The 24,766-nt window shown below is 41.7% G+C and overlaps 1 protein-coding gene across 1 annotated transcript in view; it reads right to left on the bottom strand.

The window, feature by feature from the left end:
• Window positions 1–24,766, bottom strand: part of LOC115115722 (zinc finger matrin-type protein 4-like) — a 126,616-nt gene that overhangs the window by 79,426 nt on the left and 22,424 nt on the right. Inside the window, exon 3 of the mRNA XM_065012547.1 lies at window positions 3,943–4,120. Within this exon, the coding sequence (XP_064868619.1) occupies window positions 3,943–4,120 (178 nt within the window). The remainder of the gene's footprint in view (window positions 1–3,942; window positions 4,121–24,766) is intronic.

Raw genomic sequence — 24,766 nt, forward strand, 5'->3', positions numbered from 1 at the left:
AGACATGGGAGGAGGTTATGGTAGGGGACAAGACCCTGCCATGGAAACAGGCGGAAACAGCAAGGGAGGAACGGCAGAGATACCAGGATTCGCGGCAACGAGGCAAGCATGAGAGGCAGCCTCCTAATTATTTTGGGGTGGGGCACACGGGGAGAGTGGCAGAGTCAGGGTTCAGACCTGAGCCAACTCCTCGTGCTTACCGTGGGGAGCAAGTGACCGGTCAAGCACCATGCCTTCAGTGCGCATCCACAGCCCGGTGCGCTCTGTGCAAGCTCCCCGCAGTGGCCGTGCTAGAGTGGGCATTCAGCCAGGACGGATTGTGCAGGCTCAGCGTTCCTGGCCTCTGGTGCATCTCTTCAGCCCAGGTTACCCTGCGCCAGCTCTACACACGGTGTCCCCGGTTCGCCAGCAAAGCCCAGTGCGGCCTGTTCCAGCTCCCCACACTTGCCGGGCTAAGGGGGGTATCCAGCCAGGACGAGTTATACCAGCTCTGCTGTCTATCGTTGTCTCTGATTGGGAATCATACTTAGGCAGCCTTTTTCCCACCTGTGTCTTATGGGTAGTTATTTTCTGCTTAGTGTCGGCACCTTTTCACTTCATTATTTTGGTTTGAGTGTTTTTGAGTAATAAAGTATCATGAACACTTACCACGCTGCGTTCTGGTCCATGCCTTCCGACGAGAGACTTTACACTTTTGCACACACTGTATATAGCCATTCTTTTTTCTACTGTGTCATTGACTTGTTTATTGTGATATTGGCTTGTTAATTGTTTACTCCATGTGTAACTCTGTGTTGTTGTCTGTGACACACTGCTTTGCTTTATCTTGGCCAGGTCGCAGTTGCAAATGAGAACTTGTTCTCAACTAGCCTACCTGGTTAAATAAAGGTGAAATAAAAATGTGTGTCTGTGTGAGAGAGAGATATGTGCGTGAGAGATATGTGTGTGTGAGAGAGGTATGTGTGAAAGATAAGTGTGTGTGAGACAAAGATATGTGTGTGAGAGAAAGAAATGTGTATGTGTGAGAGAGATGTGTGTGTGTAAACAGAGATGTGTGTGTGAGTATGTGTGTGTGTGCGTGCGTGTATGTGAGAGTTATGTGTGAGAGAGGTGTGTGTGTGTGTGTGAGACAGATGTGTGTGTGTGTGAGAGAATGTGTGTGTGTGAGACAGAGCTGTGTGTGTGTGTGTGTGTGTGAGAGAGAGATATGTGTGTGTGTGAGAGAGATATGTGTGTGTGAGACAGAGTTGTGTGTGTGTGAGACAGAGTTGTGTGTGTGTGAGAGAGAGATATGTGTGTGTGAGAGAGAGATATGTGTGTGTGAGAGAGAGATATGTGTGTGTGAGACAGAGTTGTGTGTGTGAGAGAGAGATATGTGTGTGTGTGAGAGAGATATGTGTGTGTGAGACAGAGCTGTGTGTGTGAGAGAGAGATATGTGTGTGTGCTGAAGGTTACTTTTGATTCTAATCTCTCCTGATCTATCCTTCCATCCTCCTCCACTTTTCTTCTCTCTCTTTCATTCTTTCCTTCCTCCCAGGTCTGTCTGTCACAAAACCTTGGCAACTTCTCTGAAAGTGCATTCAACAAACTGACACGTTGTGTGTGTGTGTGAGCTAATCGAACTGACATTCAAGAAGTAGATTTGTTAATTGGACCTGCTCTGTCATTTCTTGATTTCTTGATTCGATTTTTGGATTATTTGTATATTTGTATTTTATTTGCGAGACATTCTACTACTAGAAACGTAAGCATTTCATTGCACCTGTTATAACACCTGCAAATCTGTGAACGCGACCAATAAACTTTGACTTGATTTAGAACAATGTAATTTCAAAGTTAAACCTAAACTTTAATTTTAATCCAATACTATCTGCAGTGATCACTTCCTTTTCTATATATTTTTGTTCTGTTGTAAATGTATGCCACTTCCTAGACACTGGTTTGGCTGTGTGCTTCTCTTTCCCTACCCCTACCCCTCTATCTCTCTCTCTCTGTCTCTGTTTGTGTGTGTGTGCTTCTCTTTCCCTACCCCTCTATCTCTCTCTCTCTGTCTCTGTTTGTGTGTGTGTGCTTCTCTTTCCCTACCCCTACCCCTCTATCTCTCTCTCTCTGTCTCTGTTTGTGTGTGTGTGCTTCTCTTTCCCTACCCCTACCCCTACCCCTCTATCTCTCTCTCTCTGTCTCTGTTTGTGTGTGTGTGCTTCTCTTTCCCTACCCCTACCCCTCTATCTCTCTCTCTCTCTCTCTCTCTCTGTCTCTGTTTGTGTGTGTGTGTGCGAATGCATGTCTGTGTGAGTGAATTAGTGAATGAGTGAGTGAGTGAGTGTGTAACACGCTGGTAATGATCTTGGTGGTTAACTGGGATTATGTTGGCGTGTTCGGAGTAAAGTGGAATCCAATAGAAACATTGATCAGTTCAGGATTGAGAGCTGGTTTCCAATAGGGGTTGTGGACAGGCCAAATGAACTGAGTGTCTGTAACGGTCGTCGTATGAAGAAGGTGTGGACCAAAGCGCAGCGTAGTAAGTGTTCATGTTATTTCTTATTTAAACTGAACACAAAACAAAATAACAAAGAGAATGAACAAAAACGAAACAGTCCTGTCAGGTGCAGAAACACAAAACAGAAAACAACTACCCACAAATCATAGTGGAAAAAACAGGCTGCCTAAGTATGGTTCTCAATCAGAGACAATGATAAACACCTGCCTCTGCTTGGGGGTGGGCATTCTATGTGTTGTTCTATGTTTTTGTATTACTGTGTTTGGCCTGGTATGGCCAAACACAGAAATACAAAAACATAGAACAACACATAGAATGCCCACCCCAACTCACGCCCTGACCAAACTAAAATAGAGACATAAAAAAAGGAACTAAGGTCAGGACGTGGCAGTGTCTGAGAGAAAGCGAGAAAGCGAGAGAGCGAAAGAGAGCGAAGGTGAAGGAGAGAGATAGGTTGTAGCTGAAATGCTGCCCAAGCTATTGGGTACTGAGATTGGACATGGCTGTTTCCCCATGGTATTACGGATTAAAGCTTTCCTCAGGCAATACACTGTATGTCATGCTATCGTCATCACACACACACACAATATTTAGCTGATACACTGAATGGCCAGGCAAGTCAGTATTCAACGTACATCTGAGAACGTTGGGAGATTATGTGGAAACCGGCCACTAGGGGCAACCAGGAGCACTGCTACTTTTATTAGGGCATTGTGCATGAGGATGGTGGATGGGCGCAAGCATCTGCCTCTGATTCCAAAGGTTGCATGTTTGGAATCCAGCGATAGAAAGTCATTTTTTATATTTATATATAAAACGTAAACCCTAACCTTAACTAACCTTAAAAATTCTGAATTAATGTCTAAACTTAACCGTAAACACTTGCAGGCATATGTGAATGGCAAGGACAAACCTAAAGTATCCAAAGAACAGTGTACAATAGCACATTGCACCCTAAGGCACTCTGTTGTTCTGGCACATAGGTAGACAAATGGGTCAGTTCCATTAAATCTGTTGGCTGTGTCGGTTATGACCTTGGTCTGATGTGTGTTAAATGGAATGGATTGTGTTTCGTACGCATACAAATGGACACACAAACACACACAAACGCGTATGCACACACACACCCACACCCACACACATACACACACACACACACACACACACTGACTTCTACAAACACACACAAACACACACACGCCCACACTTTGTTGAGTGATATATGAGTTGTTGTTTTACCACAAATGAAAAATAAACTGGGTAAATGTGTGTGTGTTACAGGGAGGAGGTCACTAAAAGATAAATCCACACATATACTGTATGTAAACAGATAAACTGTTCAATCAGTCTGTATGAGTGTGTGCGTTTGGGGGGAGGGGGGTGGTGTGGGGTGCACGCATGTGTGAGTGAGTGTGCAAACGTATATGTGTATCTGTGTTACCTGTGGTGGTAGGGCTGTTGGTAGCAGTAGGTATGCTGGGTGTTTCTCCCAGTACCAGTCGTACTCTCTTAGCATGTGTCTTTCCCTGGTAGTGAGACTGGGCCACGATGGCCGACGTGAAGAACATATTACACAAAGTACAGCACTTATTCCTGTCCACCTCTGTCTCTGCACTGCCCTGAAGGGAGGACAGGAGAGAGGAATGGAGGGGAGGAGAACGAGGAGAGAGAGAGGGGGAGGAAGAAGGAGGGAGGAGAAGTAAGAGAGAAAAAACATGTCATACAAAGTATAGCAGTTATGCTGTTCACCTCTGGATATGTGGGGTCCCACATAAGAAAATACTTTAGTTTACTTTAGTATAAATAATGTCGTATCACTATAGTTAAAAAACTGTAGTGTTTTTGTTGACTGTAGTATACTGTAGTATTTACTATAGTGTTTATGCAGATATTACTGTATTATACTGTATTATTTACTGTAGTGCTTTTGCAGACATTACTGTGGTATTGTTTTATTATCTTTAAAATAAAAGTGAGAGAGAGAGAGAGAGAGAGAGAGAGAGAGAGAGAGAGAGAGAGAAAACGAACATATTAAGAAAAGTATAGAACGTATTCCTGTCCACCTCTGCTGAACTGTCTTATGGAGAGGAGAGAAGAGGGGAATGGAGTGGAGGAGAGGGATGATGAGGATCTGTTGGCACAGTTTTCCTCCTCCCTCTCTCTCACTCTTCTTTCTCTTTTTCTCTCCCTTTCTCTATTTCTCCCTCACTCTTTCTTTTCACAACACTCCTTCTCTTTCGCGCATGTGTCAAATTGAGTGCACTGATAGAAATATGTCTTTGGTGTTGTGTGTGTGTTTGTATGTCTGTGTGGGTGCATGTGTCTGACGCTGTGTCAGTGTGTGTTAACGTCACATAAAGGATCTGCGAGTTTGGAACACCTCTACCTTCCAGGGCTCTTTTCTCTCTCTCCTTTCTCTCTTATTTTTGTATTTTCTTTTTCTGTCTTTGTCTGTGTTTCCTCTCTGTGGAAGGGTTAGCTAACAATGTCACGAAACCAATTTGCATGCTTCAATGGGGCAGAAGTCAGTGAGTTATTGTGACAATGACAAGAAACTGCCACGTGGACAATCGTAAGTGACTCGTTTCAACTAGTTTCATCTTGTTCTTGATACCATGTCTTGTTTATATATTTTTTGTTGTAATTTTAACCCCTTTTTTCTCCCCAACTTCGTGATTTTTGCGATCTCATCGCTCATCGCTGCAACTCCCATACGGGCTCGATAGAGGCGAAGGTCGAGTTATATGTCCTTCCGAAACATCAAACCTCACTTCTTAAACCCGCTCGCTTAATCTGGAAGCCAGCTGCACCAATGTGTCGGAGGTAACACCGTTCAACTGATTACCAAAGTCAGCCTGCAGGGGGCCGGGTCGCCATAAGTAGTCGCTAGAGCGCAATCATCCAAGTGACCTGAAATCAGTCTAAAACACCTCAAGACAAGGGCCTCCCGAGTGGTCTAATGCACTGCATCACTACAGCCTGGGGTTCAATCCCAGGTGCTGTCATAACCAGCCAAACCTTCCCCTCTCCCGGACGACGTTGGGCCAATTGTGCACCCCCCTATGGGACTCTTGGTCAAGGCCTGTTGTGACAGCACCTGGGATCTAACCCCAGGCTGTAATGACGCCGCAACACTGCGATGCAGTGCCTTAGACCGCTGTGCCACTCGGGAGGCCCTTGTCTTGAGGTGTTTTGACTGATTTCAGGTAAATGCTAATATGGCAACAATTCGCTAGCTAGCTAACCAACTGTAACGATGTATTTGAGAGATAACAAGTGCTCATTATGCAAATGTATTTATGTTTTCAATAAACATTGGGGACAAAATATTGTTTTTATGTTGTCATCAATCTAAGTCAAACCCATCTGTTTTTCCTCATAGTTCCTCATTGCACTCTCCGGTTTTGTTGCCAAACAACCAAGGACACATCTAGTGGGTAAATGGGCACCCTCTCAATCTCTGTCACTGTTCCTCTGTTTCTTTAATCTTTATATCTTTTGTCTACAAGTTGAAAATGGTTCTCTCAATATTTCTCTCACTACTTTTAAGGAGGTGAAATGGGTTATCTCAGTCCATCTCCTCACACACACACACCCCCCTCACCATCCCTTCATTCCTATTCTCATCTTCCCCTGTGTCGTCTCCTGCTGCGATCGTGTTAGAGTTAACCCCTCAATGAACCAGATATCAACCTCCCTCTATCTCAGTCCCCTTCTCTCTCTCATCCCTCTATCTCTGTCCCCTTCTCTGTCATCATCCCTCTATCTCTCTGTCCCTTTCTCTCTCATCCTCCCTCTATCAATTCAATTCAATTCAAGGGGCTTTATTGGCATGGGAAACATGTGTTAACATTGCCCAAGCAAGTGAGGTAGATATTATACAAAAGTGAAATAAACAATAAAAATCAACAGTAAACATTACACATACAGAAGTTTCAAAAAAATAAAGACATTACAAATGTCATATTATATATATTTACAGTGTTGTAACAATGTACAAATAGTTAAAGTACATAAGGGAAAATAAATAAGGATAAATATGGGTTGTATTTACATTGGTGTTTGTTCTTCACTGGTTGCACTTTTCTTGTGGCAACAGGTCACAAATCTTGCTGCTGTGATGGCACACTGTGGAACTTCACCCAGTAGATATGGGAGTATATCAAAATTGGATTTGTTTTCGAATTCTTTGTGGATCTGTGTAATCTGAGGAAAATATGTATCTCTAATATGGTCATACATTTGGTAGGTTAGGAAGTGCAGCTCAGTTTCCACCTCATTTTGTGGGCAGTGTGCACATAGCCTGTCTTCTCTTGAGAGCCAGGTCTGCCTTTCTCAATAGCAAGGCTATGCTCACTGAGTCTGTACATAGTCAAAGCTTTCCTTAAGTTTGGGTCAGTCACAGTGGACAGGTATTCTGCCACTGTGTACTCTCTGTTTAGGGCCAAATAGCATTCTAGTTTGCTCTGTTTTTTTGTTAATTCTTTCCAATGTGTCAAGTAAATATCTTTTTGTTTTCTCATGATTTGGTTGGGTCTAATTGTGCTGCTGTCCTGGGGCTCTGTGGGGTGTGTTTGTGTTTGTGAACAGAGCCCCAGGATCAGCCTGCTTAGGGGACTCTTCTCCAGGTTCATCTCTCTGTAGGTGATGGCTTTGTTATGGAAGGTTTGGGAATCGCTTCCTTTTAGGTGGTTGTAGAATTTAACAGCTCCTTTCTGGATTTTGATCATTAGTGGGTATCGGCCTAATTCTGCTCTGCATGCATTATTTGGTGTTCTACGTTGTACACGGAGGATATTTTTGCAGAATTCTGTATGCAGTCTCAATTTGGTGTTTGTCCCATTTTGTGAAGTCTTGGTTGGTGAGCGGACCCCAGACCTCACAACCGTAAAGGGCAATGGGCTCTATGACTGATTCAAGTATTCTTAGCCAGATCCTAATTGGTATGTTGAAATGTATGTTCCTTTTGATGGCATAGAATGCCCTCCTTGCCTTGTCTCTCAGATCATTCACAGCTTTGTGGAAGTTACCTGTGGCACTGATGTTTAGGCCAAGGTATGTATAGTTTTTTGTTTGCTCTAGGGCAACAGTGTCGAGATGGAATTTGTATTTGTGGTCCTGGCGACTGGACCTTTTTTAGAACACCATTATTTTGGTCTTACTGAGATTTACTGTCAGGGCCCAGGTCTGACAGAATCTGAATCTATCTCTGTCCCCTTCTCTCTCTCATCCCTCTATCTCTGTCGCCTTCTCTCTCTCATCCCTCTATCTCTCTGTCCCCTTCTCTCTTAATCTCCCTCTATCTCTGTCCCCTTCTCTCTCATCCTCCCTCTATCTGTCCCCTTCTCTCTCATCATCCCTCTATCTCTCTGTCCCTTTCTCTCTCATCCTCCCTCTATCTTTGTCCCCTTCTCTCTCATCATCCCTCTATCTCTCTGTCCCTTTATCTCTCATCCTCCCTCTATCTCTGTCCCCTTCTCTCTCATCATCCCTCTATCTCTCTGTCCCTTTCTCTCTCATCCTCCCTCTATCTCTGTCCCCTTCTCTCTCATCCTCCCTCTATCTCTGTATCTTAACCTGTCTTAGCATTTCTCCTTTCATGTCCCTCTCTTATCTTCCTTCCCTGTATGTGTTCTACAGAGTGATACCTCCTACGATACCTCAGAGTATTAATATGCGCATAACAATTTTTATGTGCATGTGTATGTCTCCTTCATATCCTCCACGAATAGTGTCGAAACAAAACAGACTCTGTAGACGTGGCCGAATACCCATACTAGCGTACTACATACTTAAACTGCATACTATGTACTTACTATCGCATACTACTTCGCACGTACCGTGTAGTATGTATGTAGTATGCCACAGCCACAACGGCTCCTGACTGGCTGAGTACATTCAACAAACATGCATCGCAATAACAACACTGATAATAGCTCATTTCCAATTACATGCATTTTTCTAAACTCTGAATAGGAATGGAATTCTAGCCTTACTCAGGATGGTTATAGGCAGATTATCACATTCGACCTATACCATAGACCATATAGCTCATCTATCCTCATGGCTTGGTTTTTGCTCTGACATGCACTGTCAACTGTGGGATCTTATATAGACAAGTGTGTTCCTTTCCAAATCATGTCCAATCAATTGAATTTACCACAGATGGACTCTAATGAAGTTATGGAAACATGTATATTTGATGAAAATATATTTGTGGCCTTACTGCTATTAGCCCATACAAAACACATTGAATAACAGATTCACTACATGGAACAACATGTTCTGTTGTATGGGCAACGTGTTCTGAAGTGTCTTTTTTGCTACATGTACTTAACCCCTTATTTTTGGCACTAAACAGTCTCCATATATACAGTGCCTTGCGAAAGTATTCGGCCCCCTTGAACTTTGCGACCTTTTGCCACATTTCAGGCTTCAAACATAAAGATATAAAACTGTATTGTTTTGTGAAGAATCAACAACAAGTGGGACACAATCATGAAGTGGAACGACATTTATTGGATATTTCAAACTTTTTTAACAAATCAAAAACTGAAAAATTGGGCGTGCAAAATTATTCAGTCCCCTTAAGTTAATACTTTGTAGCGCCACCTTTTGCTGCGATTACAGCCGTAAGTCACTTGGGGTATGTCTCTATCAGTTTTGCACATCGAGAGACTGAAATGTTTTCCCATTCCTCCTTGCAAAACAGCTCGAGCTCAGTGAGGTTGGATGGAGAGCATTTGTGAACAGCAGTTTTCAGTTCTTTCCACAGATTCTCGATTGGATTCAGGTCTGGACTTTGACTTGGCCATTCTAACACCTGGATATGTTTATTTTTGAACCATTCCATTGTAGATTTTGCTTTATGTTTTGGATCATTGTCTTGTTGGAAGACAAATCTCCGTCCCAGTCTCAGGTCTTTTGCAGACTCCATCAGGTTTTCTTCCAGAATGGTCCTGTATTTGGCTCCATCCATCTTCCCGTCAATTTTAACCATCTTCCCTGTCCCTGCTGAAGAAAAGCAGGCCCGAACCATGATGCTGCCACCACCATGTTTGACAGTGGGGATGGTGTGTTCAGGGTGATGGGCTGTGTTGCTTTTACGCCAAACATAACGTTTTGCATTGTTGCCAAAAAGTTCAATTTTGGTTTCATCTGACCAGAGCACCTTCTTCCACATGTTTGGTGTGTCTCCCAGGTGGCTTGTGGCAAACTTTAAACGACACTTTTTATGGATATCTTTAAGAAATGGCTTTCTTCTTGCCACTCTTCCATAAAGGCCAGATTTGTGCAATATACGACTGATTGTTGTCCTATGGACAGAGTCTCCCACCTTAGCTGTAGATCTCTGCAGTTCATCCAGAGTGATCATGGGCCTCTTGGCTGCATCTCTGATCAGTCTTCTCCTTGTATGAGCTGAAAGTTTAGAGGGACGGCCAGGTCTTGGTAGATTTGCAGTGGTCTGATACTCCTTCCATTTCAATATTATCGCTTGCACAGTGCTCCTTGGGGCATCTTTTTGTATCCAAATCCGGCTTTAAACTTCTTCACAACAGTATATCGGACCTGCCTGGTGTGTTCCTTGTTCTTCATGATGCTCTCTGCGCTTTTAACGGACCTCTGAGACTATCACAGTGCAGGTGCATTTATACGGAGACTTGATTACACACAGGTGGATTGTATTTATCATCATTAGTCATTTAGCTCAACATTGGATCATTCAGAGATCCTCACTGAACTTCTGGAGAGAGTTTGCTGCACTGAAAGTAAAAGGGGCTGAATAATTTTGCACGCCCAATTTTTCAGTTTTTGATTTGTTAAAAAAGTTTGAAATATCCAATAAATGTCGTTCCACTTCATGATTGTGTCCCACTTGTTGTTGATTCTTTACAAAAAAATACAGTTTTATATCTTTGTTTGAAGCCTGAAATGTGGCAAAAGGTCGCAAAGTTCAAGGGGGCCGAATACTTTCGCAAGGCACTGTACATCCATGAATTTTTTCAACTGGTACGGGGGACATTCATACGAGTCTTGTGAGGCCTGTGGGCGTCCTATAGCAAAACAACCGACATGTACATGTATGTGAGAGTCTGCCACAGAGGAGTCATATAAATGTGTAGCTCAAACTGTTATAGACAGAAGTTGGCAGAACGGATGTACCGACTTCAGACGAGTCCCAAGACACTTGTGGGGGTCGTAGAGCAAAACGGAGAACACCATCGTGTTCGTGAGAGTCTCATCTTTCAATAGAGGTTTTGTAGGCCAAACCTTTCGGACGCTATAGATGATTTTGGGATGTCTCATGGTCTGACAAACACTGCTTTAGCTCTGTCACCTTTCACTGCAGATGCAGAAGTGCGACATAGGCAGATTCCGTGGATTGACATGCATCAAATGCAAAATAACCTTATATCTTCTAGCTTAAACTGACTGATTCTTATGGGGATTTGTTTATTATGCCAATTAGATTTCAGCAGGGGCGACTTTAGTTTTTTTTAAGTAGGCTAGTTTGGTTGTTTGGCTATTTGAAGAGAACTAGGGCCAACTATATCACTCGCAACCCAACTCTTCCAACGCATTGTGGAAAAGAGTGCATTGAATTCTACTAGATGACCTGAAATTACTATAACATCCTGGCATTTACACCATACAACATTTTGGAAAATTCACATATTATAAAACGTTCTATTTAAGCATGCTGAGAATGCATAATCCGCAATTGCGTTGTTTTGCGTAATTGGTTAATTTTGTTAGCATAGCCCCATATCTGATTATCAGCTGTTTTCAAAGCTGAAATAAGTATGACATACGGGCATACTCGATTTTCGAAATGTCACATACTATAAAACTTTAGTTCTGTATTCCTGCTTCCTCTCCTCTAAAGGTGCCCCCTCTTCCGGGGTTTCTCCTGTCTCTTAGCTTCCCTCTCTTTTGATACGTCAATAATACGTGACATTTTATAACAAATAGTTGAGAGCGGAAGAAAGGAAGACAACTGTGAATTTGTTTATTTGGGGTTGTTTATCTATTTGTGATTCATTTATTTGTGATTGTTGCAACTATTGTAACATCGATTGTAATAACTATGATATGATAGAGGATCTTGATTTTAACCTTATAAATCACACACACACACACACACACACACACACACACACAGATTGTACTTTGGAGAGGAGCGGAACACAAAATTAAACAAGAGAATGGAAACCTGTCACTCAGTGTTGTGGTTCATTTGGGATTGAAGTCTTGTTAGGAAAAGTTTGTGACAATGAGGTATGTGTGTGTGTGTGTGTGTGTGTGTGTATGTATAGTATAGTATGTATGTATGTGTGTGAGTGTATGTACATGTGTTTATGTGTCATTTGTTTGACATCTGAACAACTGACAGCTCATTACTGTCATCCATGAAAGAATCTATTGACTGACCCGTGTTGGCCACTGAGTGGCTGAATGCTCGAGGCGCGGGGGGGTTGGAGTTGTCAACAAAGCAGCATGACAGAAATATGATGCCAAGTTTTCAAACTACACATGTTGTTCATATAAAAAAATGTAATGGCCACTGCTGCACATTCTGCCACTGTTTTGCAACAAAGTTTCGCTTAGGACCCCCAAGAGGTTAGGGCCGGCTCTGAATGCATGCCTGGGTAAAAATAATAATTATGCCTTTCGTGAACTGACACTCATACTTGACTACCTCTGACTTTGCTGATAGCTACTTTGTGGGAAAATGTAGTTACTCTGACTGTGACATGTGGTTGTCTCACCTAGCTATCTTAAGATGAATGCACTAACTGTAAGTCGCTCTGGATAATAGCGTCTGCTAAATGACTGAATTTTTTTTTCTAAAAACATAGGGTGGATGTGGGTACGCAGAGCCGTGAACTACTGCAGCCCCTCATGAGTTCAGATTTTTTGTGGCCTCCAACCCTGTCAAAGTTACCCATCCCTGGATTAGATTTGACTATTTAGAACGAGCTGCCAGCTCATGAACGAACAAGTGCACCAGGGAGAACTCAACAAGCATGCAGACGCAATAAGTGAAAACACATGATCTAACTGGGGATAATGTCACAAAGCATGATGCGCTAACCAGTTAACTTTCATTCTGAAATAACTTAATGTTTCCAAATTAGTCAGATATTATATAGTTGAGATAGACTTGAAATCACCATGGGAGCTAACTAGCTAGCAAACTACCAGCTAGCTATAGCTAGATAGGTGCTTATCAAAAGTAGATAACTGGTAATTTTACCCCAAAATTGAACAAACTATTTCTCAATATTTCCGATTTTTTTTGTAGCTGGTTAATTAATTTGATCATGCTTTGATACACCTGGTTTTATGCTGTTTTAGTCCACACAACATGTCGCCGTGTCAGCTACAGTAGAACATGATGAAAACCATGGGGAAACAATAAAATTGGCCAGCCAGAGCTTTTTTGTCCTACCAGATCCACGATGAAAAGTTTCAACCTAGTGTATTCATCTGTCCTTCGACACTCGTTGGGTGTAGATGTCCGGTTTATCAGGTCCCAGGCTCCCATGACTGTTATGATTATTCATTTACAAGTTAATTGCCATTTGCTTTTTGCTTTTGCGCAATCTGTAACTGATAGAGCAGCTCTAGTCTCACATTCTGAAGTAATCCTCGGGAGGGAGACTAGAACAAACCCAAAACTTCTGACTGTATGGACAGACATTTGAGCACCCCATGACGGTCCATTAACTTTATGCTGTAAAAATGTAGTGATTTCATTGGTGCAGTTCCCCCTCATGGCAAATAGCTGGCAAAACAATTCTCACGGCCTATGCGCACGTGGAGCTTCTAATGCTGGCAGAGCCAAGCTTGTAACAGTTTTTTAAATGTTTTAATTGTTTTACAATATATTTTTGAAACAGTAACATTTACACATCTACCACACATTTATGGACATTTACAACATAATCCTTGAATTATATAATATATACACTACCGTTCAAAAGTCACTTAGAAATATCCTTGTTTTTTTAAAGAAAAGCACATTTTTAGTGCATTCAAATAACATCAAATTGATCCGATATACAGTGTAGACATTGTTAATGTTGTAAATGACTATTGTAGCTGGAAACGGCAGATTTTTTATGGAATATCTACATAGGTGTACAGAAGTCCATTATGCTTCAGGAAGCATCTTCAGATTACCTCAACAAATTGACAACTAGAATGCCAAAGGTCTGCAAGGCTGTAATTGCAGCAAATGGAGGATTCTTTGACGAAAGCAAAGTTTGAAGGACACAATTATTATTTAAATCAAAAATCACTCTTTATAACCTTGTCAACGTCTTGACTATATTTACTATTCACGTTGCAAGTCATTTCATGTATGATTTCATGGAAAACAAGGACATTTCTAAGTGACCCCAACTTTTGAACGGTAGTGTATATATATATATTTGTATAAATGCTGCCCCTATCGCCCTAATGTACGGGCCGCCACTGTTACTGACACTAGGACTGGTTTAACTCAAATCTCTCTCTCTCATCTGGTGAGACTCATTTACATGTGACCTATTTGTATCTGTGCACAGACAGACAGTGTGATGTCTGTGTCTGTATGTGTATGTGTGCGTAGCCACACCCTACCCCAACAATAGACTTCTAATTAAGCATGTTTATTTCTCTCATCTCCCTCTCTCCTATCATTTCTCCCATTCTTTGTTCATATGAGTGCATAAACACCTCTAATTATACACACAAAGAAGCAGAGGGAAACAGACAAAGATACACTTTCAAAAAGTGCATATTTAAAAAAGAGAAAAAATAAATATATACTAAACACAAATATAAACGCAACATGTAAAGTGTTGGTCCCATGTTTCATGAGCTGAAATAAAAGATCGCAGAAATGTTCCATACGCACAAAAAGCACATTTGTGAATAATGTTGTGCACACATTTGTTTACTGTACATCCCTGACAGCGACCATTTCACCTATGCCAAGATAATAAATCGACCTGACAGGTGTGGTGTCATGTCCACTCCCACTCCGGTGCTCGACGTCACCGGTCTACTAACCACTGGTCCTGGCAACCCATCTTTACACACACATAGCAACCATCATTACACACACCTGGGTCTAATCATCAGTCACACCTGGACTTCAGTACTCCTTTTGTTTACCAATCTTTTGTTATCAATCAGGAAGAAGTATTGTTTCTGTTTCCATGTCAGACGCTTCTCTTGTTTTGAATCGTTCCATGTTCGTTGTTATTAAACTCACTAACTGCACCTGCTTTCTGGCTCCCTGCGTCTACATTACAGAATACTTCCTCAACAAACGGAAACAGCAGCAGTTAATCAAGACATCTCCCAGCTGGCTCATTTGGGAACGACTATGAGAGAGAATAAAGTAGGCGGCGCACGTCAAACGTCTGATGTATGACCCTATGTCCGGATCACGCGTACATGCCCAAATATGGGCATCCGGTCAGGACATCCTGGCGGGAAGGTGTCACGTGGTTATGCCCATATAAGTGCATCCTGTTCCTGTTGTCAGGTGTTAGAGTGTGTGTTAATGTATGTCTATATTGCATCTATTCATCTATTGCATCATATTGCATCTATTATAGTTGGCATGATGATTGATGTGGTTGAACTGGGGGGGATATGTTTGAACATTTTAAAGAGGATGGCCCCACACCCCCCTATGTTATTGCCCTTAGGGTTGTTGTCTATGAAGCAGGAATGTCCGGGGAGGGATTGTGTTGGCGGCAGATGCATTATAAATAAGTCCCAGAACAACACATGCAGTCCCAGAACACTATACAAGATTTAAAAAATAAACATGGATTTTGTGATGAGTGGCAAAGCAGTGATGACTGTAACAACGGAAGCAGGACCGCGGCTGAAAGAGAAAGGGCCAAGTATAAAGCAACAATATACGATGTGCCAACAAAGCGGTTTCTAAGTGTGTATAGAACCCAGATACCGCCCGCAACTGCGCTGATAGATCAAGTGATGATGTCTAATGGACAGCAATGGGGGTATCAGTTTGAAACTCTATACAGTAGCCGAAGGAGAAGAATATACAGACCAGACTTTAGGAGTGGACTACGGGCTTGAAGACTGGCCGGTTTTTCGCAAGGTTGTGTGTCCTGAACTGAGAGTTATCACAAAGGGATATAGCGTGTTCACGGGCTACGAGACCCGTTGGGAAGGTACCCCTGACTCCTCAGGAAGAGTATTTCACAGGGTGAAAATACAACTAAAGAATGGACTTCCATGTGGATGCGTGGAGTTCTATATCAGCAACGAGGAAACCCACAACCAAAACATTTGTGATGGTGGCCTGACTGGGGATTTTAGGTTGTGCATGCTTATTCTTTTTAAAAGGTGGGATCTAATGGAATTGAAAATGTTAGAGTTGTTGGACGCTCTTTTTGTACAGAGCCAACAGTGGCAGAGCATTGTTCGGCTAAGGAAGTGCATAATATATACGAATCCTGAGGATTATGATTCAAAGGAACCCCAAGAAGGGTCATCCTCAGAAGGGTCAGCCCCCGTAGAAAACTAAGTACGTGGCTGCGTTAACCACGCCCTGATACCCAAAGGACTGGTTCAACAATAAAAGGACTGCCCATAAAGCCTCCGGTTCTTCATTTCAGCATATACCATTTCCCCAAATCTAAGTAAAGAATTTTTGACCAAAAACGGATCAAAGATATACTACAGCATCAAACAAGTGCAAGATAACTTTTCCACTACATGTGGTCAACACTGTGTATTCTACCTATGCCAAAGAGCCCGGGGAGTTTCGTTTGAAGATGTTATGTCTCTTTATAATGATGATTTAAGAAGATTTTGATAATGTTGTAGCTTGTTTTGTTAGAACATATCAAAAGTGTTCAAATATGTGTCCTTTAAGACCGTGTAATCAAGGCGTATGCTCACGTCAAATGTTTCAAGAATGCCACAAATGTTAAATTGCTTAATTTTTCAAGTAAAATGTATTGAATTTAATCATAGTCATTCAAAAGTCTAACCACCCTGAGAGATCGGGATTAGGAAAAGGTCCGGAGACGTTCAGGGGGGTAAATGAGTTATCATCATCCCTTTCATAGGGGGGAGATGTTGTGACATCTTTAGGAGTGCTGTATCTCGTTGAAGGTTTTTATTTTAAAGATTGAATCTGTTGACGAAGCTTATAGTTGAGTACCAGCTTGAGTACCAGAGTACCAGCTCAGCTTACTGTTGAGTACCAACAGCGTTAAATGGTTGGTCTCTCTCTCAGCTTGTTTTACCAATACCAAATACCTTTGCAAGATGTTTGTGTATTTTTGGACCTTATCACAGGAGTTCAATCCTTTTCGGTTCAAAATATCCTTCATGGCCATACCCAAATCATTTTCTGCTGTTTGTCTGATATTTTCAGGACCCTGCAGTCTCTTGTTGAGGCAACAGGTACATTTTATTGGCCATCACACTCTGTGTTCAACCCCCACGTCTGGAAGAAATAAGGCTGGTGATGAAGGGCACAGCTATAGTTAGCAAAGGCAGAAGAAAACCCCCAGACTGTTTTATGCTATGTCTTTTCTTTGAAGACTGGCTCGTTTATTGGCAAAGAGTTTGATCGCAGTCTTTTGTTTCTTTAATTTTTTTAATTGGGTCAGGGTGAGTGGAATGCGTCCTTTGAGAAGATTCAAAGCAATCTCACATAGGGATAATATGAGATCTGAAGAACAGTGACCCAAGATGGCCTTCCGTTCTTTAGCTGTAGCCCCAACTAGCCTTCTCAAGAGGGGCAGGTTTCTTTTTAAAGGCAGAGACATAGCGGTTACTTTTTAGGAATGTACGCCACTCCCATGGGAACAGGCCGGTTCGGCGCCTCAGGTGTTCTGGAGTATTTGCTTTTAAATCCAAGATTAAATAAGAAAATGTCGCTCATGCAAAAAAAAAAGCTTGTGCTATTTCAGGATGTTTGCTACCTGCAAATAGCAAATCGTCCAAAACCAGCAGATTGTTTTTATGAGGAGGGAGAAGTTATTCCTTCAACAAACTTTTATTTCTTCAACAGTTCATCATACACAGGTTGATAACATGAATAACACCACACAATATTATCAGTCTTTTGAGATAACACATGTTCAGAATTCTCTAAAATACTTTTTACAAAACAAGTTTTACCACTATTGGATGGGTCTGCGATTAAGGCCGAAAATGGTAGTTGCAAACGGGGGTCAAAACCTTCTACAGCAGCCATTATATCTTAAGCTTTAAGACACACTGGGGCTTGTAGCATAAATCAGTAGCTAAAGGGCAATGTGGTCCCGTCAGGCAAAAGCAGTCTCTTGTCATAGACTACCCTGAATCTTTTAGTAAGTGGGGCATTCCTTAGATGGAAGCCATTTTTATCCCTAACATTTTTTTTGTAGGAGCTCAAAATCTCCAAGTCACTATTCCATTTGTTTATGAACCCCTTGACCAAGAGTGTGATTGATTCCAAGTTTACATGTGGGGCATTTTCATAGTTTTGAGTCACACCATTGGCCTTCAACACCACGTGATTGTCATTAGTCCTAAAAGCATAGCTTTTGGGACCACAGGAGGACCATTCAGTGATATGGTCACCATCTTCGAGTTCACTCGTTAAACCACCCAGATAGTTGCTAAGTGGGGGGTTCCAAACACCCTGTTGGCTTACATAGACCACAGAGTCTGTGTCGTGGTAGAGAAACCGCCTCAGAAGCTGCTCCATGAGGGCGTACAGTTCAAGTCGGCCATAGGCCGTGGTAAATGCTGCAAGAAACGCATTTACATTACCCAGGGGTAGAACCTTCTTCTTGTTACGTCTCCATTGCACCAGGGCAATGTCTTGACTCAAGAATGAAAAATGTGAAATATCGTATTGGTCCGAAAAAACGAATTCCAAAAATGATTCTGGGTCTTTAATGATCGACGTTGTTAGCATATTGCAACTCTGCGAAAGCTTCCCCCAAAGAGAGTTTAACCTCTCTGGGATATGTGGGACGGTAGCGTCCCACCTGTAAACAAACACTGACAAGCATATTTCAACCCTCCAGGCGCGACACAAAATGCAGAAATAAAGATATAATCAATGCCTTACCTTTGATGAGCTTCTTTTGTTGGCACTCCAATATGTTCCATACACATCACAAATGGTCCTTTTGTTCGATTAATTCCGTCAATATATATATATATATATATATATATATATATAATGTCCATTTATTTGGCGCGTTTGAACCAGAAAAACACCGGGTCCAACTTGCGCAACGTGACTACAAAATATCTAAAATGTTACCTGTAAACTTTGCCAAAACATTTCAAACTACTTTTGTAATACAACTATAGATATTTTCTAACGTAAATAATCAATCAAATTGAAGACGGGATGATCTGTGTTCAATACAGGAGGAAAACAACGTGTAGCTAGCTTTCAGGTCAAGCGCCTCTAACAAAGAGTCCTCGTCACTCTAGCCTTGTTCTGAACAGTGTTACTTCTTCATTATACAAAGGAAAAACCTCAACCAATTTCTAAAGACTGTTGACATTCAGTGGAAGCGGTAGGAACTGCAAGAATGTCCCTTAGAAATCTGGATTCCCAATGAAATCCCATTGAAAAGAGAGTGACCTCAAAAATAAAATGAATGGTTTGTCCTCAGTTTCACCTGCTAAATAAGTTCTGTTATACTCACAGACATGATTCAAACAGTTTTAGAAACTTCAGAGTGTTCTCCATCCAAATGTACTAATAATATGCATATCTTATGTTCTGTGAATGAGTAACAGGCAGTTGAATTTGATAATGCTTTTCATCCAAAATTCCAAATGCTGCCCCCTATCCTAGAGAAGTTAAGTACAATTTCGACACATTTCTTATGGTTGTGTTGACCTCTATTCTGTCAGGGTCAAGAAGTATGCCTTCTCTATCGTGATAGTCTTGAATGTGCTTGTCTTTGCTCTCTTGATCTGTGACCGATGCAGAATAGCCTGAAGCCATTTGCTTGCATCTCAAGAAGGTCTTGATGTACTCTTTAAAAAGAGTGTCTGATTTCCTGGAAAAGTTCCACACTTCAAAGATTTTGGCCACACATACCCCATCTCTAGAGCCTTAGAGAATTCAACTGTGGCCCATAAAACTGTCAGGGCTCTTTCTGGATCTGAGTGATTACAAGGTTGTTGTTCACTGCATGTGCGCAAAGAGGAAAGAAAAGTTTTCCGTGAGGTCCCTTGTAAGGCAACACTGGTATAAACAAATCCCTAGGATGGTAGACAGTTGCTTTGATCAGACCAAAATAGTTTTGGGTTATGTCAAAGGGGTAAGTCAAAGTCGCGGTGAATAATTTCAGGATGCGATCCATTCCTGCTCCTACGTACATCACATTCACTTTTAACTGGTAAGTACCCTGTAAAGATTTCAATTTGTCTTGAAACTCTTGGTACATTTCCACAAAAGTATTTTGGGTTAGGACACACATGGCCTGGGGCACAAAGCAAGATTTACAACCGTGGCAGAAACAACCGTTGTACTCAAACACGGTCTCAACACCATCAATCTGTGTGTATCCATCTACATGATAAGGCCCAAACGCCTTCTCACCCCTATTCAAAGCATGTTGAATAAAAATGTCTTTATCCTGGGCCAAGTATTTCAACCATTGAATGGACCAACTAGAGTATGACTTGAATTGGCGGCGGTAGTTGTCAGGCGAGGGGATAGCTATAGATGCTGAAGGTAGAAAGTGTGTATGATAGGTTTTCATGCATGCCGATGCAATAATTGTACAACTCCTGGGGTCAATGCTTGCATTTTTGATTACCTCTTCTCTGAATCTGAGGCATCCTTCATGAAGTATAACTACAACGTTGTCACAGTGCGACTCCATCTCTTTGTGGAAATCAAAAATGCTGTGACATACTGTGTCGTACCATGTCAGGAATCTCTCTCGCTCTTTGGGAGACATCTGATCACACCCGTACATTTCGGGGCTGGGATAAGATCCAATATAATGTAGATTCTCCTCAGATATGAAGAAATGGGGAAACCAGCCTTTCACAGAGTTCTCACAACCCAATGCCTCTGGCATTTGAGCCAATCTCATGGGTAAGAAGCTTAAACTGTCAATGTATCTCTGGTTGAAGGCAGGGTCTACAAAAAACAAGATTTTACTACCTTGAGCAATGACACTGGGTGCAACATCTTGCTGTATCAAGGGGTTCAAAAGAAGGTAGGAGTCATAGGCTCTAGAATTGTGCGCTATAAACGTGAAGTTTCTGTACTGGGGTTTTCTAAAGTGTCTTTGAAAGATCAGTGCACAATTGGGTCCCGACCACTTATCACCCTTGAAAGTCATGGGAGATACAAAAATAGGCAAATGAACCCCTGATTGCTGATTAGTCTCAAAATCATAGAACACACATTTCTCTGAATGTTCATCTTCAGCCAAGGGCTGAATATAACACTCGTGTGGCACTTCTTGAACCACTTCAGCGTTTCTGCTCTTCAAAGGCCCTTTACAGATTGGGCAATGTATGATTCCACACACATGAGGTTTAGGTCTGTCTATTTTAAGGTTGTAATTGCAGTAGCATTTTGGACATTTCTTGTTAATGTCACAACTGCTTACAGATTTACAAGCCTTGTTTAAATGTTGTGTTTTTCGTAACTGTAGGCCGAACGACATGTGCGGTGACAATCCGCACAGGGTGTCAGGTTTAAGGGCTGCATCGGACAATTTTCATCCAAACATACTGAACAGTTATAATGCCACGAGTGCCCCCCCCCCCTTTAGGGTGTAGCCGGTATGACAGGATGGACACATATATGGTGCGCCTAAAAACGCTGTGATGTTGGTAATAGCATAATAATTGTTGTTTTGCACATAAGAGTACAGAATCTGAGGATGAGGTTGGGTGTTGTTTTGGAATTTCAAGAGAGCTGCATTAGCTCTACTGTGGTACAAACCCACAATCTTGATGTTCAGAAAGTTTTCACATTTTACTATGTCAGAGAATGCCACCGCAACCTGTATACCTAGACCCACGGCCGTTTGGAGCTCTCTAGCCTTTTGTAACTCCGCTAGATCTGTACATCCAGGCTTGAGTAAATGTGCTAGGCCTATTGCAAAGCATAGCTTATTACAAGGATTGTGAACGTTTATGAGGTTTGCCCTTTTATTGCTTATAATTTCTGATTAGGCTACCTAGTTTCCTTCTCTGCCCCCCACCACCCACGGGTTGACATATTATTTGCACTACAAGCTCGAGGGTCCTATCGGCTATGACGGAAAATTTTTACTGAACAAGTTGTTCTAGCAGGGCTATAAATTGTTCAAGATCTGCTTCGCAATTGGGTAAAATAAGAAGTGTTTTGCATGCTATCTCCACAAATTTCCAACTGTAAGACATCACGAGGTTTGCCATAATCACTTGCCCTGTCTAACAGTTCGTTCAGAGTATTGAATATCATCACATAAAACGCATAGTCAAGATTCTGATTCAGCCATGTGAAATTGAAAAACTGTTGAATCTCTGTATGGCTGAATTTATTTTGGTACACAACCCGGACACTTCTATCGAGACCAAAAACATTGTTGCATTTCAGACTCTTCGGACATGGGAGTTAATGTGGGGTTCCTGTGTAGAAGATCTTCTGCTCTCATTCATCTGGTTAATCAACGATATGAGTGCGTCAGGGATCTGGGATAACAGGTTTTCATCGGTGGTCCCGGACTCATTCATATAATTAATTAATTCTATGAGTTCGGCGGGAATCTGGGATAACAGGGTTTCATCTATCGTAATTATGTCTGTTACCCCAGCCTCATTCATCTGTTTAATTAAAGCTTGGAGTTCGGCGGGAATCTGGGATAACAGGGTTTCATCTATCGTAATTATGTCTGTTACCCCAGCCTCATTCATCTGTTTAATTCAAGCTTGGTGTTCGGCGGGAATCTGGGATAATAGGGTTTCATCTATCGTAATTATGTCTGTTACCCCAGCCTCATTCATCTGTTTAATTAAAGCTTGGAGTTCGGCGGGAATCTGGGATAACAGGGTTTCATCTATCATAATTATGTCTGTTACCCCAGCCTCATTCATCTGTTTAATTAAAACTTGGAGTTCGGCGGGAATCTGGGATAATAGGGTTTCATCTATTGTAATTATGTCTGTTACCCCAGCCTCATTCATCTGTTTAATTAAAGCTTGGAGTTCGGCGGGAATCTGGGATAACAGGGTTTCATCTATCGTAATTATGTCTGTTACCCCAGCCTCATTCATCTGTTTAATTAAAGCTTGGAGTTCTATCGGCGGCCTCATTCATCTGTTTAATCTGGGATAACAGGGTTTCATCTATCGTAATTACGTCTGTTACCCCAGCCTCATTCATCTGTTTAATTAAAGCTTGGAGTTCGGCGGGAATCTGGGATAACAGGGTTTCAACTGTCTCAATTATGTCTGTCGGCTCATCCATTTGGGTAATTAATGATGTGTGTTCTTGTGGTATTCTGGAAGGAGCCATGTGACATATAGGTTTTTAGCGCCTGTATTTGCGTTTTTTAATCGGATGTTGTTTAACAAACGTGGCATTGTCCTATGCCAGAAAGATAGATCCTGACTGTATTGCCGCTCGAGTAAAGCCACCATTCGTTTGTGTAGCAAAACCTTTCGTGATTTTAGAGCCCTGGACAAGGCAGTGAGAAACCTAGCTTTCAGGTTCGGGTGTTTCTACAAAAGAATTGGATGAATCAAGAAGGTTGGCCGCTTCACATAACATCTAGTTGTCTACCTCTGAAATGTCATTTAAAATGTTGAAATCATCCGGCTTCGGTGTTTTATTGTGTATGTCAAAATCCTCTGTGTGTTCTCGTTGTGTATGGTCTTCTGTGCCGTTATACGCCGGGGAGGAGTCTGAAAGAATAATATACATACAAAATAGGTTATTAAACATAAAATATATTAGATAAAACTGTCAAATAAATTTCAGGTATAATACTACATATTAACAATATAGAATTAAATTACCTCGGCTTTTTTGACGCAGGCTGTTCTGACGAATCGCGGATACCGTGGGATCTAGACTTTTTCACCAGGCATTCCAGATTCTGCCGGGCATGTCTCGTTGGAGTCTGAAAAAACATTATTTGTCATTGTTTTAACATATTCAATCATAAAAATGTATAAATAATAATAAAATATGTATAACTAATAACATATATATAATGGCTTCATACTGTGTCCATGTAGCGCCGTTTCTTGAAGCAGTAAGTTTCTGGCCCAGTAACACTTTTCGGGTTGGGGTGATTCTGCGCAATGCACTTGCGCCTGAGTTGTGCGTTGCTTGTTTGGGTCTGGAATATGGAGCGAGTGGGTGGAGGTTCCCCGGTCGGTTATAGCCTCGGCTCTTGGTGTGTTTGAAAAAACGTTCATACAGAACGGGAGAATAGCATCTATTTCATCGTCTCCGCCGTAGTCGTTCAGAGTACATAATGCAGCCGTGATCCTGCTTTGTGGTCTGTCAGCTGTAAACAAAAAAATAGCTTTTAATATAGGGTGCACACTTTTTGTTTTTAATGAATAAATATTCTTATGTATTTTATTATTTGGACTTACGTCGAAAATAGTGTGATGGCGACTGCCTGCATGCGTTTTGCTCCGCTGAATCCCCGTCTAACGAAGTTCCCTGGAGCAACTGGGTAAAGGATTGATATCCTACAAACGTTAGATAATATTAACATATATTTATATGAAATAGATACATTTGAACTTATAAGAATACGTGCATTTGACATGTTACCTAAAAAATCGTTGTCCCCGGTTTAAAAAAGCCATATCACGCCGTTTTAATATTACAATAATATCAAATTGTAATATCCAAACAATTCCCAGAAAATACCTAACGCCTCCAAATCTAATATATTATTTTCACTAACTCACCTTCAGAAAGCTCCATTAGCTGTTCTGGGTTGCTAACTCTTCGGGGCTGTTGGCTTTGTGTATGGAGTTGCGCTTTTGCCGTTCGTACAGAATGGATAGTATCTGTTTCACTAGCCTCGCTCCGCGGTCGTGTCTCTAAGGAGAGATATTCTGTAATGAGCTTACAGAGCGGGGGTGCTGTTTTTTTTCAGGCAGCATCCTGTATGCAAAAATGTTCATATAGTACCCCAGAATGTTTAGAGACCTAAAAACCACAGGAGGGTGTCTCGACATATTCTGTCTGCCGGTATTTCCTTTTGTTTCCTACAACCTCAGGGGTAGCA

The sequence above is a fragment of the Oncorhynchus nerka genome, linkage group LG28 (genome assembly GCF_034236695.1).
Source record: "Oncorhynchus nerka isolate Pitt River linkage group LG28, Oner_Uvic_2.0, whole genome shotgun sequence".
Lineage (NCBI taxonomy): Eukaryota > Metazoa > Chordata > Actinopteri > Salmoniformes > Salmonidae > Oncorhynchus > Oncorhynchus nerka.